This window comes from Excalfactoria chinensis, chromosome Z, assembly GCF_039878825.1.
Source record: "Excalfactoria chinensis isolate bCotChi1 chromosome Z, bCotChi1.hap2, whole genome shotgun sequence".
NCBI lineage: Eukaryota > Metazoa > Chordata > Aves > Galliformes > Phasianidae > Excalfactoria > Excalfactoria chinensis.
In genome coordinates, this window is record NC_092857.1 from 58282133 (window position 1) to 58301839 (window position 19707).

Consider the following 19707-nt stretch of genomic DNA (forward strand, 5'->3'; position numbering starts at 1 on the left):
TAATTACTTCAATGAACAGACCCTGCTGCTCAGCAGAGCCCATCTGACCATGCTGAAGGTCCTTCTGCTTGAAGGCCAGGATCTGCTCAGCACGCACCTGTCTGCATGAATTCTGAACTTCTGCAACAACGTGGAAAAAGCCAGTTGTCACATAAAGCCAATAAAACTAGCACATCTGTAGTCAAATGGATGATTCTTGATTTCACCAGTACCAACACAAGCTTTGCCACAAGAGCGCTACCTCATAAGCTGGTGGAAAGGCACGCAAGGGCTCAGCTACAGGTTTACTCTTCCAAAGGAAGGCTTGCTGTGCAAGCCACACTCTCAGTTTCTTGGATCAGTGCATTTAAGCAGATCTAACACTCCAGAATAACTTTACTCAAATTTACTGTAGCCCCATGGAAGGATTATTGATGCTATTCTATTACTTAGCACAATGCAGTGGTCTCCAGGGGACTGTTTAGTAGCATATTCTTGTCTGGATATTAAATCAAGCTATGCCAACGACTCAAAAACAGCAGGTAACAAGTTTTTTCATGTTTTTCAGTGAGCTCTGCTGAATCTCATCTTTCATTTGTTTTGAACTGCAAGTCTGTTATGTGCATACAGAAAAATATCCAACTTTTCCCCCCTGCCAAAGTACATAGCGTGTGATTAATGCATAGAGGAATGCTTTTGGATGTGGCTATGCTGAGAGGCTCAGTGGATGACAATGCCGCTCCTTCCCTGAAGCAACGATGGGGCCTCTTTCTCCATACCTCTACATCAGCATTATGATGGAACCAGAGAGGCACAGGTGGAAGAACCTGAGGACACACCAACCAGGGGCTCAGTGGAACAGCTGAGCTTAGACGCCAAAAGTCTGAAACAGCAGCTCTGCTGTAACTGAGTTCCTATTCTAGTAACACAGGTAGGGCAAGTATACAAATAAAAAACCTACAACTTATATGTACACGAATCACTATGACCATGGTTTCTTTACTGACATGCAGTGGATGTTATAGAAGGCGGAACATACTTCTGGGGAACAGGGGCCAACTTGGTCACTCCTCTTGAGAAGGTAGTTAGACCAGTGACCTCCAGTGGTTTCTTCCAACCTCAGCCGTTCCGTTATTCTCTAAAACCATTTTTTTTTCCTTCTACTTGTTTATGTATAAAAAAGCCTAACACCTACAGCAGCCTATATGAAATAATATTAATGATATTTTCTGAATTCAGAGTAGAAAAGGTTGCGCTTGGACTGCCTAAACGAAACAAAATGTTTTATATAACATACAGAATCATGCTTGATGTTTGGTACCAGTATCCATTACCACTCCCTCAAAATACTAACCAAAGTTCACAGTTTCATCTCTCCCATACTGAAGACTTTCTTTTCCTGCCGCCAGCCAGAATTCAATTTACTCAGCTACATGGATTCATTCTTGCACTATTTTACTTATTAAACGGGAATATATTTATGTCTAGGCTCATCTGTGAAAAGAGCTTTCCTTGATTACTGTCAACATTTCATTCCATTGAGTTATCTTGTTTGCCTTTTGATGCTATACTTTCCTTACTTTATAATGCTTTAACTACACTTTCTGCAACTGTTAAAGTAATAACTAGTAATCTTAAGGATCCACTAGAAACGATTTAAATGGGTTTGATTAAGTAATTCATTTTACTGATATTACAGGAACTTATTTTTATTTGATTATGTAAATGAGTGTTGGTGAATATCCACTTTGGCAAAATACTGGAAAGTTTAATCTTCTCTCCTGAACAAAATTTTTCAGTGTTAGAAACATGGGAGCTACAGAAGGTATCCTATGCAAAGACTAGGGATCTCCCAAAAGACATCCCCAAAATTACAGTATTCAGGAAAACAAGGCCAGGTTTGCTTGACAAAATTTACCATGGTACCTTCTCTGAGCTAATATTCAGGATAGCAACAAAGATTGTCACAGGCCTACGAACCTGCTTTCTCCCATCCTCAACGTCTGCCAAGCACCTACTCCAATAGAGTGCTTCCCAAAGGGCTTGTGAATACCTTTTGCTAGAAACGGGGGACATGATGTACCATTTCAGAGACATTACGGGAGCTACAACTACGGTTACCAGTAACATGAAGCCACATTTCTCTAAGATTTCTGTCCCAGTTTCACTTCCAACTTGTATGACTCCTACTGCCACTGCGTTTTATGATGGTCCTTAATGTACAGCCTGCTTTTAAAGTCTTCCCCTCTCTCCACTCTAGATTTGTTTACATCTTTAGACAGATAAACAGATTTCTCTGAGAAAGAGAGAGGTCTTTTGTTTTATGTCATTAGGAAGGTGGATTAGGACCAAGGAAAAATACCACAAATCTAACAGGTTTTTAATGAGGCTGAAAGTGAATAGGGTGGAAGAAGTCAGGAGACTGAAGGCAGGAGACTGAAACATCTTCCAAAGCAATGTGTTGAGAGGGGAACAGCTAAGGACCTTATGCAGTGCTCCACAGCTGGAAACCAGGGACAGCTTTGAGCAGAGGAGACCAGCAAATTATGACTGAGGAAGACTGCTGGAGTCTTCTCATGTAAAGAAGAATGCCTGGTTCTTGTCAGAAAGAAACGGGAAGAGTAACAACATAAGAACATGAGTAATGATGGACAGCAGCTGGACCCTGCTCACAAATAAAATGGGTTTGCCTGTATATCCCAATATGCTGACTGCTTGAGTACCAGACCTTTCATGGAAAACATCTTCTCATGAGATTTGCCCAAGAGATAATTACTTCTCAGAACTTACTTCTCAGTATGAACACAGATGAAAAATGGGGTTCCAAGCAGAAAAGTGAACTTAATCCTCTTTCTGCAGATGATTCATTAAAAAAAAATAAAAAATCTCTGTGATAGTGCTCTAAATGTTAATTCACCTAAATACCACAGGCAATGCTGCCAGCATTTGAATGTGGGCTATTTCAGTACTGCAATTCTCAGAAAATCACATTAAAATCAATGCTCCGAAATCTAGTGGCAATTCTTGAATTTATTACAGACTGCTCCAACACAGGCTTTTGCCATTGTTCAGATGAACACACTGTAATAATTACTCAGTTGTTCCTCTCTTAATGTCTTACAGTTGGCCATGCATAGAAAGAAAAATAAACAAAAACATATGAATTAAGTGATAATTCTGCAGTAGTTACATAAAGCTACGCTGTTTAAAAATGTCCTTGTATTATAAAGAACCAAGCTGGAAATAGTCAGCTTCCATTTAAATCACTGTCCAAAATTCTTATCATATCAGTGATCTTAATCTCCTGGCACTGTATATATGCATGAAAAAGATTTAAATAGCTAGTTTACTATTTTACAACTTTTATTTGCCGAAATCCTACTCCATTCAAATCAATTCTTCTGTCAAAGACTTTCGTTTGCCCAGGACTTCATTAAGTTGAACATAAACATTATGCCCACAACGACCCTTCCACAGCAGAAATGTAAAATTAAGACTTATTCATAGCTCTATTAAAGTGTCAGCCTGTTTTTTAAACAACATTTAGGATTTCTCTTATATAGCAGTCTTTATGTTATTCATGTGGCATGAATACAAAGAAATAGTGGAGAAGCTCAAATGGACAGTTTCCAGTATTGGCAAGTGCACTATAAACTCACGGGTTGCTATCCAAGCACTTATTTGCCTGACTGAAATGACCTTCATAATGTGCTCTCTTCCTCAAAAGTGACACGCAAGTCAAAGTATGAAAGTTAATTCTGTTTGGAAGAATTCTACTACTGAACAGTATTTTTCTTTTAAATTGCAGTATTTTTCCCTAAAGGAGGAAGAAGTTGGTAAATGAATGTTGAATTTATGAAAATTTTAGTAATATTTCATTTCCCTAAGCACTAAAGAGCAATGTCAATGCTATTGCACTGCGTCTGTACATAGCTGATGATCTGCAGAATTAGATCCCAACCCACAGTATAGACACGATTACTGGTCTCTAGTTGTTTTGAGCTCTCAAAGAGTACTGCTAAATTTTTTGAGCCTTAAAAATAACCTGCAGTAAACTAAATTTCATCTGCAATATGAGGTCTCATTAACAACCTCACATATCTAGACAGATATGAATCCCCAGCTTAACAGATGAACAACTGAGTCTCACAGTGCAAGGTCAAACAGTGCTCCAGCTATTAAATTAATATTGTATAGGCATGGTCATGGTGTTCCTTTGAACCTGGTTTTATATTCTACAGAAATACGCTACCTATGGCTTTTAGGAAATCTGATAATCAAACATGAACAATCAAATCAAACATGTTCAGTAACAGCTTTATGTATTTTGGATTACTTTCCTACAGAGATTTGAGATTTTCCTGCTACACTGACAATTATATCTACTTTCTGGAATTATTACACATCAATACAACTCTGCATATCATTTTACATGCTACTTCTGATTTATGATTCACTAATGGAAAAGCATATCTGTATGCTTCCAAAACAACAGAAATCTCATATCAAAATTCTTGGACTCTGTAAATGATTTGCTATATACACCAAACTTCTGTTTATTAGGACTGTGAAAAGAGTCTTATTTGACTTAGGTGTACCTTTTCATTAATTCTTCTTGCCTACATAAAGCTAGGTATTTACTCAAGGACATATGATAAATTTCCCAGTTTTCATCATCATTATTGTTCTTTTTTTAAAACTTCTCTCTATAAGTCATTAATAATTAAACCCAAAGAGAAAAGAAGATTAGAAAAATGTAAGTAGACAGGAGAGCTTACATGCTATACAAGAAACAAAAATGGTATGTAACAGAAGAGCCGTATTCAGTCAGCCATATGCTTTCAATCATATCTTGCTGTAAAATTGTTAAAATACACTCAAAACCAACTGTATTTTTAAATAAGCAGGCATTATGTGGGCACCAATAGGTATAGCCACTGGCTGCACACAAAGCAACATACCTGCAGAGACTCGGGGGCAATCTGGCAGCATGGACTCCACGGCTGTGTCCAATGGCTCTGAGCTGGACACCCAGTTACAGCAGTTCTGCATAAGAAAATATGCAATTGGTAAGCCAAAAATGCAGAGCAAAAATAAATACAGTCACATTAAAATATACAGAGCAATCTCAACAGGGATTGGAAGGTCAGCTTAAATATGTAAAAAGAGGAAGACTGCAACTCAGCAGATTAGTAGCGTGCTGTCTTTAAGCACTACTTTGAGTGCCAGTGGACTTCAGCAGGTCCAACGGGAACCTGAACTAAGCCACTGCACATTTTAAGCCATTTCCCTCTGTAATCTTTTTATTTTTATTTATTTATTTTTTGCATACAAACAATGAGGTGAAGCCACAAGAAGTCATAAATGTAAGGGAGTTCTGTTGGCGTATGTTGTGTTGAGAAGGCTGTGAGATTACAATATAAGAAATTACAACTGAGTGGAAGCCATTGAGATGGCAGATTAATGTACAAATAATTGAAAATATAACTGAGGTAAATTGGCATGAACATTTAAAAATGTAAATACCAGTCTTTGGGGAATTAGGTTGATGAAGCATTAATATTTACTTTCACTCCTGAATCTACGAGTAGGATGAATTTACAAGTAAGTTTTTAAATGTTTTGCTCCCAATACTATCTATTCAGAGGAGTCACCGAATTAAAGTATTAAATAATACACCTTTAATAGAATATGATGAAACTATGCCCAATATATTAAACTGAAGACTTAATTATAAAACAACTACATTTTTTAATAGGAGTGTCAGCTGAAATACGAGACCTACATGGCTTCTCTTATTACAAATCTGAGTTTTGCCTTCCTCAGAAAGTATTTAACTTCATCAAAGAAAAAAAACAACACGCACAACATTTTTCTGGGAAAGACCCAATGAATTTTCAGACAGATTTCTAAAAATCATCCCATCAATCACGACTGTAAAAATGGATGATGGCTATTCCGGTAAACAAGCATGTATTGTGTATTTGTAGATGCTTGCTGCCCTAGTTGTGCACCATGGAGTCTGTCCTCACTGCGGAAAGATCCTTGACTGGTAGATCAAGTGTCTTATTGTATTTCCTTAATTCATTCTGTCTGGAAGAAGATGTCAGCTGTGTTGCAGTGAGGAGAGAATTTCAAAGGCTTCAGTCCCCACCAATAAAGGCCGAGGAATGGCTTTTGAATAGATTTGTCAAGGCAACCCTACTGTTCTGGGACCAGGGAGAGCAGGAACAACATAAAGGAAGGGTTGCTGTATGAGATTAGAAAGTGAAGTTCACAAAGCACGGCAGATTTTTGTAAGAAACAGTAGATCAATGAAACTATTGAACTCGATGGACAAAAAAAAAATAAAAACAAACACACTACCCAGTAATGTATCTTTTTAGTAAAAAATGGTTAAAATGGAATATTTCACAAAGGCTTTAGGGTTTAAAGTAGTAAAGTATTACACATTTTACAATTTGCATATATAATTTTAATTAACAGCTGAATGTGAAATTGCAAATGTAAGATGGTAAAAATTATAAAAGAAGTAGAATTTTTATGAAGTATTACATTCATTTGAAATAAGTAAAATTAATATTAACTACCAATAGAACACTACATCAGAGAGCTGGAGATAATACAGAAGATTAGCACACAATTAACCAGCTTTTATATACAATGTGACACTTGCCTGTAAGAAATAAGTATTCTCGAAAGCAGTGTCAAGATATGTAAATGGATGATTTGTTTTATCATTCATCACAGCTCCTAATAAATTCAAAAATCATGACTTCTATAGGTACTAAAAATAGGCCGCCAATGATACAGGAGAGATAGCTCTATGAAGAATTACTTTTTTAACAATTCATTCTTTCAATGACAGCAATTAGCCCTACAGACAGGCAGCGATTAGGTGTATATTTTAATTATTATTCATTTTACCAGTAGCCTTAAACCTGATTAAAGTAAGAGATATCCAGGTGATATGCTAGTCTTAATACCACTCAGCCACACTTCACATATGTAAAGTTCTTCTTTCTTATTGGAGATTTTCAATGCTAATGTAAGTTATGACACTCCATCCACTTTTTAGGCCATTAATCATTTAACTTATTCTTTGAGATCTACATTCTGCAAATGAAATTAAAGGTAATGCACTTGTCTTACTGAGTCTAAATGCTTAAAGAAAAATGGAGTTGTCAGATTCAAATTACAGGATTTAAAATTTCAGTTTTACTACATAACATATATTTTAAGGTTTTGATTTCCCATAAAGAAAATGGGGATTTTTCTGACAGAGCCTGTAGGGGCTACCATTCTTCATATTTTTAACATTTAAACCAGAGCCATCAGACTGCATCTCAGGTGATTCTCTACTCCCATCAGTCATGGCCTATGAAATGGTAAGGTTAAGTCCAGAGTAGGCAGACTACATACAACTTTTCATTAAAACCACAAGAAAAAAGTAAGGGCTAACAAAAAAAACAGTAAAATTTATATTTACCACACACAACTACTGATTTACCACTCCGAAATGAACATAGAAAACATGGGTTCAAGCTTGCAAGCTTGCTTTGTCAAGAAAGAAACTCAGAAATTCAGTTAGTCTCACTTAAAAAAAAAAAACTACTTAAATCACAACAATCCCATACTTAAGTATTAAAATGATTAATGAATGCAAGAGTTATCCTTCACTAAAGGGTAGAAAACCGTGCTTGCTGGCCATAAATCACCACTGGATCATCGTAGACTAACCAGTGGTTTCCCTCCTACAGTAGTACACTCTGACTTCTCATCAGAAGATCTCAGAGCACTTCAGAAGAAATCATGTCTTTTAAAAGCAAGTTTTTTTTTGCCACTTGTATACATCAGCAAGCTGAATCACAAAGAACATAAAGGGGCTTTTCTACCGCCATTGTATCAGGCCAGGAGGGTGTTCTTGTTGCTCTCAGGACTTCGCACCAGTTACCAGACAACACTAGGCCTACAAAAGTGTATGCCTCTACATTGCACACTGGAGCCAAATCTTATTATTTTGACTGTTAGCTTCGAAGCTCAGAAACTGCTTTCATCTCAGTTATTTTAGGGGTTGGTGTGGGGACATGATTCCCACGGTTTTGAACCGTGCTCTTTTTCACAGCCTAAAGAAATGGAAGAGGGCAGTAGATAAAGAAATGTTTATAGAACCATACACAGGTGTATATGCCCCAACCCTTTGAAAAAAAGTCCTCACCTCTCGCATCCACTCTCGAATAGTTTTGCCAGCTTCTTGATGCCACACGTTGTGAACAGAGTCTGTGAACGCCACAGCAGTTACCTTATTCTTTACTTCTGCCTCTCGCTGAATCATCTGTTAAAAAATATTGGCTTTAAGTTCTTTATTTCTATTGAGCACTGTCTGCTTAGCGACAGATAGTGGTCTTAAAAAAGGAAGAGTAACGCAATTTCAATACTTGACTTCACTTGTTTCAAAGTTTATACAAATTCTAACAGCTCTAGAAACACTGAAAGACCTAATATTTTTTGATAAAAGAAATAATACTAACTTTTAACTGACTGAACTATTCAGTCCTATTATTTTCCATGTGGCTTGACAATTCTAGGATTAAAGGTATCATAGTGAAAAAATGGAAGATTCCCTGAGGACATCTTTTACAAGCTTCTCCAAGTTCCTATTTCTGTTCTACAGGGAAGCTGGTACCCGTGGTTCACTGTAAGCTACTCAAGACTATCATCTACTAATTTTCAGTAGATTGCTGTAGTTTTTCAGATGTACAATCTTACTTTGACTTGTATGTTTTTTTTTTTTTTTTCTCTTTTTCCACCCAATTTAGCTACCTTGCACTCCCACCATGGCCCCAAAATTCTTTGTGCTCTCTCTCATACATATGCTTACCAGGCAAACAACAGAGCCTCTTAACATTTGTAACATATTAAAGAGTCTCTGTTGTTGGAAATGACAGTATGACTAAATAATATTAGTACTAAAACCAATTAAATGATTGCTGCAAATAACATGAATGAAACGACAAAGATGCTGTGGAATTCAGAGCTGCTCTGCAAGATAAAAGGGACTGAAAAAGAATAGTTTGATATCAAAGAGAGACAAAAAGGTTTTAATCTCCTGACACAAGTGACCCTAATTTGTAACACTGGAACAAAGAAAGTATAATGAATTATACTTATAAAACCAGCATTTCACAGCTAGTGTCTTTATCACTGGGTATGCCACACTAAAGTTAATGTTTTTTTGGCATCCTTTTGTATTAATGGCAACACATACAACAATTCTAAAGCCAGACATTCTTTGTTCATGCTCTATTAACTGCTTCTGAGCATACGGGCTGCACCTCCAAAAACAGTGCTCCAAAAGGGATGCAAATCATGTTTGTTTTTTTTTTTTTTTCATCAGAAACTTAAAAATAATCACCTAAACCCAGGTGTTCAACATGAAAATACCATTTATCAGTATCTGATACAAACAATCTCCCAATATCTTCAAAATACCACAAATGTAAACCTTTTTGACCATGCATTCTTCCAATCCCACACAACAGTAGTACTACACTATGAAAGTTTCTTTATTTTTGTTCACATCAGATATTTTTAAAATTAACTGTACTCAATCTAATTTTTAAGTGACAGGTATTCACCATTACTGGATAAGGAACACAAACACAGAACTCCTCATTCCAGATAAAATCAGATGTCCGCCTTGCCCAGTACTCCTGTCAGCTTTACATGATTCAGAAATTCAGCTAAGCTTAGGAAATTCTGGGCAAGTAGATATGGAGATACTCTTTAAAGTGATCTGCATGTGAAGACTTTCTGTATGTCTTTAGATACTCTCCCACAGGGCACATACAATATCTACAACATTTGGAGGGCGAGACATTCTTTACACATGTGTGCATGGGAGGCAAAATCACTAATTTAGGACAAAATAGTATTTACTTTAAAAGGCAGGGCTTCATTCAGCTGCAATGCAGTACTGCCATTTTCAGCCAAACATCTGATTCTGAACACTGAATTTCACAATAAGTACAAAGTTGTGCATAACTTCCTCCACTATGAAATGTAAGAATTGTATGTAATGACGACTTTCCCAGCACAGTTTTTAGGCAATTCGGTGATATTGCTAAACTCAGGATGAGACTCTGGAGCTACTCAAGAAGGTGGAGCCTCAAAATGAAGATCTTTATCTACACTCTAAACCTCCTTTCTGAAACTGTATAAACATCTTAAGCTCAACTAAATGTCTTGTGTCTTAAAGGCAGATCTGAATTCATCAAACAGACTATTTTGTCAGAACTTGGACTCACTGTATGTCATCTATAATAATCTCACTAGTATTACACTGGGCCCCAAATGTGGTTCAGATCTACAAAATAACTGAAAAATTCTATTTTTTAATGCAGTGTAGAAAGCACCAGGGTCAGAACAAGAGGGAATGAAGGGACTGACTGAGCTTCAGTTACACATGATATCATGTTCAGCCCAGAATAAGTTAAATTTTGGTAGATATCTACTTCCTTATGAACTGACCTTGAAAAAACAACAACAACAACAAAGAAACAATACTGGAAAAAGTAGATAGGGAATGAATCAAGGATACAACCTTCACTTAAACAAGACTAATGTGTTCATATTTAAGTGATACAACGCAGAATGTCAAACCTGGTTCACTTAGCTGCTACTGTAACAGCTCAGATTCTCAGCTATGGTAGGATATTAACTAATAATAACAACCAGCAAGAATAGATCCCGGTGCCTCTCAAACAATAGATTCTCTTAGCAAGGACCCTAATTTATCCTGTAAGAAGATAAAAGAAGACCAAGTGCTCACAGAAGCTTCAGTGCTTCAGATCCAGTGGACTGACTGTTTTGAGTTAAAACATAGATATCTTTACTGAAAATAGCTTTGAATTCACATGCAATTTAAAAATTAATTGAGCTGAATAAAATTGTTACAGTAAAATACATTAACATGCACTGCAAAATTAGCAGCCAGCTGTTATTCAAATTTGATACAAGTCTGTAATTCCAAACGAAGGATGCTATGGGATGTATGATTTACAGTTCCCAGGATTAGTTTTATCCCACGCAGCCAGTGCAGTCTTACAACAGATACACTAAAACCAAAGATTTTTAACATAACACAGACTATTTACAATATTACAAACTATATGTATATATATTTTCACTGAAACAATTGCAAATAAAGACCTAGAAAATTCATCTGAAGTTCATTTTATAGTTTACATTCTTTGTGCATCAGTAGGTTCCACATAAACCCGATTCTCACAGCCTGAGAATTACTTTCCTCCTCTATGCCAGTTTTCAAGCCTCAACTTATTTTCATCAGAACAGATCTTACAGGAAGTAATCTCCAAATGTACCCCTTCACAGGATGGCTTGGAGTTCCTTTGCCTCTGTCCTTATATTCCTTCTTTCAAAAATTCATTCATAACCAAGAGCAGTTAAATAGACACTTCTGTGTCACTTTCTCCTCTGACTGCACCACTCTAGGTCCCCTTGACTCTCTCAAACATGTTTTCTAATACAAAATATCTATTTAGTCTTTATTTTGTGGTCACAGTACAGTTAGTTTTGTAATTGTTATATTGCATCATTACTGCTTTACATTTATTCATGTGCACTAGGCATATTCCTAGAGCAGCATTCACTGTAAGGATTCAGAAAGCATTCAGGCCTCTTTGAAAGGTGTCTATGTACTACTGCATGAAAATTCATTCCTTTATTTTTCAAGGGACAAGAGTTACACAAGTGTTCAACTCAATTACTTCCACGAGCACAAATTGAAATCCTTTAAAACTTAAAACCTTCACCGAGTTCAACTGTATTACTGACATGCTTATTAGTCAATTTAATAAGAGATTTACTTCTAAGTTGTTCATAATGTTGGATGGCTGCCTTCTGTAAGGTAATATTATACAATTACCGCAACTTTGTAATGAAAAAAGATTGATACCTTCATAACATATTGTGTGTGCACATGAAACATTGTCTCCTAACACACACGTAATACATTAACTGTACATGCAAATATTTAGAATAGATGATGAGATGTAACTTTGGCATGTAGTATGTTTTGCAAGATAGCACACAAATGTGAGCATCAATATATTAAAAGGGGAATCAAAATCTTATGCTGTGAACATGAAAATCCATGAATATTCCAGTTAGCCTTTAGGTGAAACTGAGCAATGATTCCATGTTCTTGATACCTATTCTAACAAATTTAAAATTACTGAAGATTAAAACTTCTTTGGTGGAAGACAGGTAAAAAAACCAAATGGGCTCAATCAAGTCAACTGCCATCACTTGATATTTAGGAAATAATAACTCCTTTGAGTTACCTGTAATTGGGAATTAGGAAAAATTGATAAATATTTAAAAAATGCACCCAAAAGTCTCTTTCTCTTGATCTTTTAAGAAAACCTTTCATCTACTTCCCCTGCCTTCCGCTGCAATTTCAGTTGTGGTATGGTATTTATGTGGTGTGTACTGGGTTTGAATGGGTATGTCTACAACAAGAATTTGGCTTGGAGCAAAACTAAATTTGACACAAATACTTCCATTGTCTCCAGTTGCCTCACACTAGTTTGAGTTTTAAGAGGCTTTGGCATGTGCTAAGTGAATTCCTTTCAGAGGAAACTGAACTGGAAGCCTCTGTCCAAATGCACTGAATGATTTCCAGACGTGCAGAAGAAATTCTAGTGGGTCACAATGGCATCAGTTGGACTATACAAAATATGTAACAGCAGTGGTAGATAGGAAGAGAGAAGAAATCACCCTCAAGGAGTGATGTGTGAGAAAATTCTATTTAACACTCTTGAAAGGACATGCAGATTCCTAAGAATCCTGTGTGCTCTCTAGAGAATTTGGTGCAGGACTACCCTTCCAAGACCTTCTTCAGCTCTCCTTTCACTCAGTGCCATACAAACCAAGTAACAGATCTGTCTCAGGATGTGCCCTTCCTGAACTCAGAAATGACTACTCTTCACCAAGAAGCACATATTTCTCTTGTCTGCAGCATGAGTTTGTTGGTCTGTGATTCTCAGGCTTTTCACTGCTTCCTGGATGCAGTTCCTGAATTTTTTAAATACTTGTTTTTCGTCACATCCTTTATTTTTCATAAAATATCATTTGTTAGGGAGAAGAATTCCAGAGCAATTACAGTGGAACACCATATAACAAACTTCATATGTAATCCAAAGTAAATCACACTAGTTCCCATTTTCAATAAGCACCGAGAACAACCTTCCCTTAATTTATTCACAGATGAGCTAAAATACCTGCAGTAGACAAAGCATTCGATTCCTCAGTTTTTAAAGACCAAAAGAAAATATTTGTATACACAATCATAGAATGACCACAGCCATGTATTTTCAGATATTTTACTGAAAGACTTATCGGATGCTACTTCTACAGTTGTGATGGCTTTCTAAATCAATACATCACATTGTAACAATAGTAATGTGTGAACATATTAGGACACATTGTTCTGGAGATTGGAGTCTAGGACTCGTCACAGTTCAGAACGTACATTTATTTCTGTTTCAGAACCTCTACTGCTAATTTCCACACATAACCTACATTAAGACAAACTATGATAAGCAAAACATATATTTCTAAAATAAGTGCAGGGGTCATCTCCCTTATGCACAGCTCAGTTAAAAATATATAAAAAATAACAAAATACAAACCAATCATACAAAATTCTGCTGGTTATCTTTTCTGAACAGAGCAAGAACTCATGGACCTCCAGTACAAGAGCTCCAGCCTTACACTCTATTACAACTTTAAACTTAGTACTGCAGTTCTTCAAATTCTCTTATCCTCACTGTCTTAATGGAGAGCTTATGGGAGAAAAGCCTTTGAAGACCTGTAATAACCCGAAGAACACCAAGTTTCCAGGCACACACTTTTGTGCTGAGAGGTGTTATAGAACTATGGGCAGCTAGGCTGGCTCACCTCTCTCACCAAGCCTCTCAGCCATTTGCCTAGCATGAACAGTGTGTAACAGCTCAAAATGAAACCCAACACAAACATGAACTCTGCGGTTCTAGCTGGCAGCATACTTGTAATCATGAACAAGCTTCTGAACCTTAATAAAAGCTACCTACTCTTCCATGAGTTTCACACCTCATTTTAAAGAAAACAACATAGCAAAATGCTCTGCATATGGTTTCCTCACAGACTGAAAATTCTAAGTTAGGTAAGAGGGCTTAATCAAGATGTCTCTATTAAAAGCTCAGCTAAAGCAAACAAAATCCAATTATTCTTAACACAACTCAAGATATTTCAGTTCATAGGTGGAAAAGGACACGGGGACCACCAAATCTAACTCCTGGCTCCACACAGGACCTAAAATTCAAACTCTGAGAGTGGTGTCCAAACAGTCCTTGAATGCTGGCAGGTTTGGGACCAGGCCCACTGCCCTGGGCAGCCTGTTCTGCCCCTCCCCTGACACAACTCCACGCACGTCCCTCAGGCTGTCTCAGTGTCCCCAGAAAGTAGAGCTCAGCGCTGCTCCTCTGCTCCCTGTGAGGAACTGTGTAGCCATGAAGCCTGCCCTCAGCCTCCTCTTGTAAATGCTGCTGGGAGATCTGCCTTCCAGCTGCTGAAGGATAGGAGCAGATGTGTGGATCAGCTAGGCCTGGCTGCAGTCTACCAGCTGGTACTCCTTCCTATGAGCAGGAACCTGTCGCTCCAGAACTGCAGAACTGAGGAAATCTCTGTACATCTCCCCGACCCCCCAAAACCAAACCAAACCAAAAAACAAAAAACCAAAAAACCCCAACCAAACAAAAACTCCACAAACCAACAACATTTTGCAGGGTGACCAACTCTCAGTAGTCTCAACTGCAAACAGGCAGTGAAGTCTGATGAGTTTAATTTTCAGTATTGTTGCTGACTGCAGTGGACAATGCGGGGGACATTGGCTTGCCTCTAATACAAGGGCTCATAAATGGCTGTGTCCTATGCTAGTGGAGCTCCCCAAGGGCAATTCATGCTGCCAGGAAGCAGCCTGAATTCACAAGTGCTAATGTTAAAAAGCATCAGATACTCGAGCCAGGTTGCTTAAAGGTATCTTGGTTATGACCGCTACAGAACAAGAGCTGCGGGAAAATCATATTTGAAAAATTGGCTTAGTTTGCTAAAATGCAGCTCATTTTCTATTCACAGCTAATTTGGACTTGTGCAGTGGCAGAAGTTGTGAGCTCATGATCACACCTCAACCAGCAGCACAGTAGAAGATCCTCTGCTGCTCTGGCTTTACCATGTGTCTCTGTCAGCAGTCCTCTTAATAAAGATGCAGGAGGTTTTCTGGCAGGAAGCTGCATTGCATCTCCAAATGACACAAGCTAAGCCAGCAAAAGCATTCTTCTGTTGGAACTGCTATGCAAAACCTGCACTAGAGGTTTTGCTAACATAATTATCTTGGCTGGAGTGGCAAAGGATTTTTTCAAGCTCTTAGCTGATACATCTTTGCCAGTAAATCCTTATGCTGTAGGTCATACCTTTGCTTTTTCTTGGCTTACCTTGACTTGAGTGTCATGCCTTGTTTAAAATAAAATAAGATAAAACAAAAATAAAGCAAAGCTATTAGTAAACTGCCAGAAGTAATCAGAACCATCCATACTCACAACTGTATGGAAGTTTAAAATATGGCAGATTCCAAACAGGCCAAGATCTATGTGGTCTAGGAAACAGAGGTGCTTCTGGTGTTTCTGCCTGTTGCCTGGACTCAAGTTTTGCACAAACTATACTTCATAGCCTTGCTCACTTCATAGCTAAGATTTGAATGCTTCCTTCTTTCAGCACATTCTGATTTTGAAGCTAATGTGGGCACAGTTTACCAGCAATCTGAAGGACAGCAGTCATTACAGATGACCACAAGCAGTGTTCTACAACTGACATCCCTTCAAGAGCTGCACAGTTGTATGTGTTCTGGTTGCTGAACAGTGCCTGAGACTTCATCATGATAACTCAGACCAACCACGATAACTTGCAGCTTGCCTAGACTCTACAAAGTGCTGGTAGCAGACAGAAGCAGGGCTATTAACGCTGCTACAAACTTTGTCCATCTGGTCCACCCATTCAAGGGATATGATTGTTCCAGGTCGGTGACACTCATCTGCTCCTCTGCCAGACAACACACTGTAGGAACTTTCAGCCCTGGGGATCTGATCCCGGTCAGTATCACTGAGATTGCTACTTTGAGTGATTGCCAATCAATCAGAAAATGGTGCTGGCCAGAAATAAGCCCCTCACGCTATTCTTCCTAAGACAACTTGTTTGAGCTGAACAAACAGTTTATTTTAAACTGCAGTGAACCAGCTTTTCGGAGTCTAAACAACTTGTATGTATATAAAACAGACCAATAAAACCAGTCATTTACTTTTAGCCTGTCTTACTGGGCTCCTCCACCCCTCTACCCAGTGCGGTGAAAACCTCTAAAAAGCCTTGAACTTGAATATGCAGGCTCTTGAATATTACTGAGATAAAGGTAAATATGGAATGAATACTTAAATTTCTGTGATAACGAATCAGTTAAACCCCTTCTGAAAGTCAGTGTTTAACAAAAACATTAATATACAAGTCTTGAAAATAAAATAATAGAAGCAGTTGGATTTTTGTTTTGATATTATACCATCATGAAAGTAATGGCTCATATCTAATGAAAAACATGGCCTGGAGAAAGTTATGAAAATATCATGTTTTAATAATGTGTAAATCCAGGACTCAGTCTACAAGTGAACAATCCTACTAGTTAAGCGAATGTGAAACTATCAAATCACTCTTCCTGCATTAAGCATTGAATGCAACAGAACAAAAAGGTATTCCTTCTTCATTGCTTTGACGCAAACCGTTCTTGGAAATTTTTATGTTTTAGGTAAATATTATTGTAGAACATTTTTCAGTGAAATATTCAGTTTGCTTATGTTTTACTACATATTTACAGAAACAGAAAACTGCTTAAGTTTAAATGCAAGTCCTCCTTAGATTATTAATGTTGGTTGAGCAGGAACTTTTAAAAGCTGACCCTACTTCTGTACATCAGCAAATACATTATTTTTTTTCTGAAAGGGTCTGACTTTGAAAATAAGGAAAAACTGAATGCTCAACTCAGTACCTCACAGATGGACATGAAGTCTAAGACCCTTGTTATTTAAACACAGACTGATGATTTCCTCTTCAGCAAGAGGATATAACAACATTCACCATTCCTGTCCTTTGAAGCTTCAGCTTTTTCTAAGAAAATTCAGGAAGGAGTAGCATCCCACAAGCAAGGTCTCTGGGCTAGAGTGTATGTAAACTGAAGGTTTTGTTGTCACATACATAAAATCATGCAGACCTCTCTCTTCACAGTTGGGGAATGGCAAATGGCTCACTCCAGGTTGTGAAGAAATGCTGATTTTGTATTCATCCTCCTGGTGTGCTCAGTGATCCTGGGCCAAGCCTGGTCATCATCCATGATGATGACCATATCACCATGATTACTGCTGAATAACCTAAAGGAGAGTGTGCATTACTGTTTTCCTGCTGCTCTCACTAAGAACTGGTTAATCAAACACCATAGATCATCTATAAGTATTTATGACACATTATGAGTCAGAGAAGTTATGCCAGGTAATGTTGAGTCAACAGAAGAACAAGGAGGCTCATTTAAGACACTAAGAGACTAATGAATGCCACAGTGCCTGCATTTTGGGACAGTGGATACTGCATGCAAACACTGAAAATTCCCAGGTTCTCATGTAGGAAAATACTTGCTTAACACATACAGGCATTTTTAGCAAAATAACCTACAGTTCCATATACACAAGCAGCAATGGGAGGCTCTGGCACGTTAAGAGTACTGAAAATAAAACACCATTGAAAAACATTCAGAAATTAAGGTATTATCTTAAGAATGTTGGACTGCCAGCCTGAAGTTTCTCTGCAGCTCTTGCCCAGCCCTCACTAGGTCATTCCTGAAGGCAGGCTGTACCAGTGGGCAGGCTGGCATGGCTAGGGAAAGTGCTGGGCAGGGAGGCCAGTCATCCAGGCCTACTGCAGCTGGTGCCTATGGGCCACCAGGCAGGCCTGAACAATCTTTTCCTGTGGTGACACTCCTGTGGAGCTCACCAGGGTGCCACAAGACTGGGTCTATCAGACACCTCTGCACTATATCGCAGCTGATGACTGCTAAACTTTCTGCACATGCTCTTCAAAGTTTCTGATGAGCTTTGTAAAAAAGGCCTACTGTGGATTTAACTACTTATCCATCTTTTTTAAGCCAGGAGCTCATCACTTTTGACTTAAGAAGTTCCACTTAAAAAAATGAAAATCACAGCCAAAAAGACGCTGTGTGAAATCAGCAAATTCTGGCCCTCATCAATAAAAATGCAAAATGTTAAAAATATGGGATAAAGTAGAATGTCAGTTCCTCTTTCCCACAGCATTTCGTGCCTGCTTTGTGTTATATATCTACCAAATGATAAGCTCCTTGAAAGAGAACCATTTCCCTTTTGTTTGGTCCTGAGCACACAGTTGGAAGTTCAGGCATCTAGCACGCAGAGAAGCATTCTTGTGTGCTCTTTGCCTAATTTTAAAATAAGTTAAATAGAATATACATAATAGCCATTTAGTTAGATCAAAGGCAGCTGGAGCCACCCCTGGTGTTTATTTCCAAACCATTACACATCACTAGCAAGATATTCCCCATGACCCTCTGATCTCCTAAGTTTCATAAGCAACGCTAAGAGCAAAAGCAACTGCGAGCTTTAATTCTGTTCCTTTTTGTCCAAAGTCCTGTTAAACAACCCAACACACCAGACAGGCTTCATTTCACACTCCTCCACATGTGATATGGCTCTTACAGCCATGTAAAGGTACTCCTAAGCTGAATCACTAAGCATGGTCACACCGGGATGAATGCCCCACTGGGAGGCTACCTGTGCTAACTGGTGTTTTCTAAAATGCTGGTTAGGTTCACAAGAAAAGTGAGGCACAAACAAGCCTTGTTCTGAGGAGCTCAGTCCTGCATGTTGGTCCTTTTGCCTGTTCCTGAAGCACTTCTGGTGCATCTCAAAGCAGTGGGCCTGAAGTAGCAGCTGGAACACTGAGTTCCCCCATGGAACAGGAGCAAACGTTCACAGCAGACTTGAAAGGGAACTGTTTTGAACTTAACAGCTGTGCAGCCAATGTTTTCAGTTTAATTTTTTTTCCCCTGTAACCTTTGTGTGAACTTATGGAAGGAATGGCTCTGGCTTCCAAACCCTCGCTCCTGGATAGAGTGGCTCCATGAAGCCCAGTGGTGCTTCTCACCCTCACCCCCTGCACTGTGAAGTGCGTATCCCATGTCCACAAGGTTAGCAATTGGGCTTGATGATTTCAGAGTTATTTTCCAGTCTCAGTGATTCTATGATAGAGATGCAGGTGCCAGCATGCTCTGACAAGACTGTCCGGTAGGTTTCCAAGACATGTGGTATCTCACAGGGAGCGGAGGGCAGCGCTGAGCTCTGCTCTGTGTGACAGTGACAGGGCCCGAGGGAACGGCATGGAGCTGTGCCAGGGGAGGGGCAGCTGGGGGTCAGGGAAAGGGTCTGCACCAGAGGGCAGTGGGCATGGAACGGGCTGCACAGGGCTGTGGGCACGGCCCCGGAGCTCAGGGAGCATTTGGACAGCGCTCTTAAATGTAGGGTTTGAACGCTGGGTGGTGCTGTGTGG

At 38.6% G+C, this 19707-nt stretch overlaps 1 protein-coding gene across 10 annotated transcripts in view; it reads right to left on the minus strand.

The window, feature by feature from the left end:
- ARB2A (ARB2 cotranscriptional regulator A) overlaps positions 1–19707 on the minus strand; it is a 260171-nt gene that overhangs the window by 57638 nt on the left and 182826 nt on the right. For 8 of the 10 annotated variants that reach the window (XM_072358861.1, XM_072358857.1, XM_072358859.1 and 5 more), the window contains 2 exons: positions 8198–8314; positions 4941–5025 (listed from right to left, as the gene is read on the minus strand). In XM_072358861.1, coding sequence (XP_072214962.1) covers positions 4941–5025; positions 8198–8314 — 202 coding nt within the window. The remainder of the gene's footprint in view (positions 1–4940; positions 5026–8197; positions 8315–19707) is intronic. The other 2 variants (XM_072358863.1, XM_072358860.1) reach the window with 1 other exon arrangement.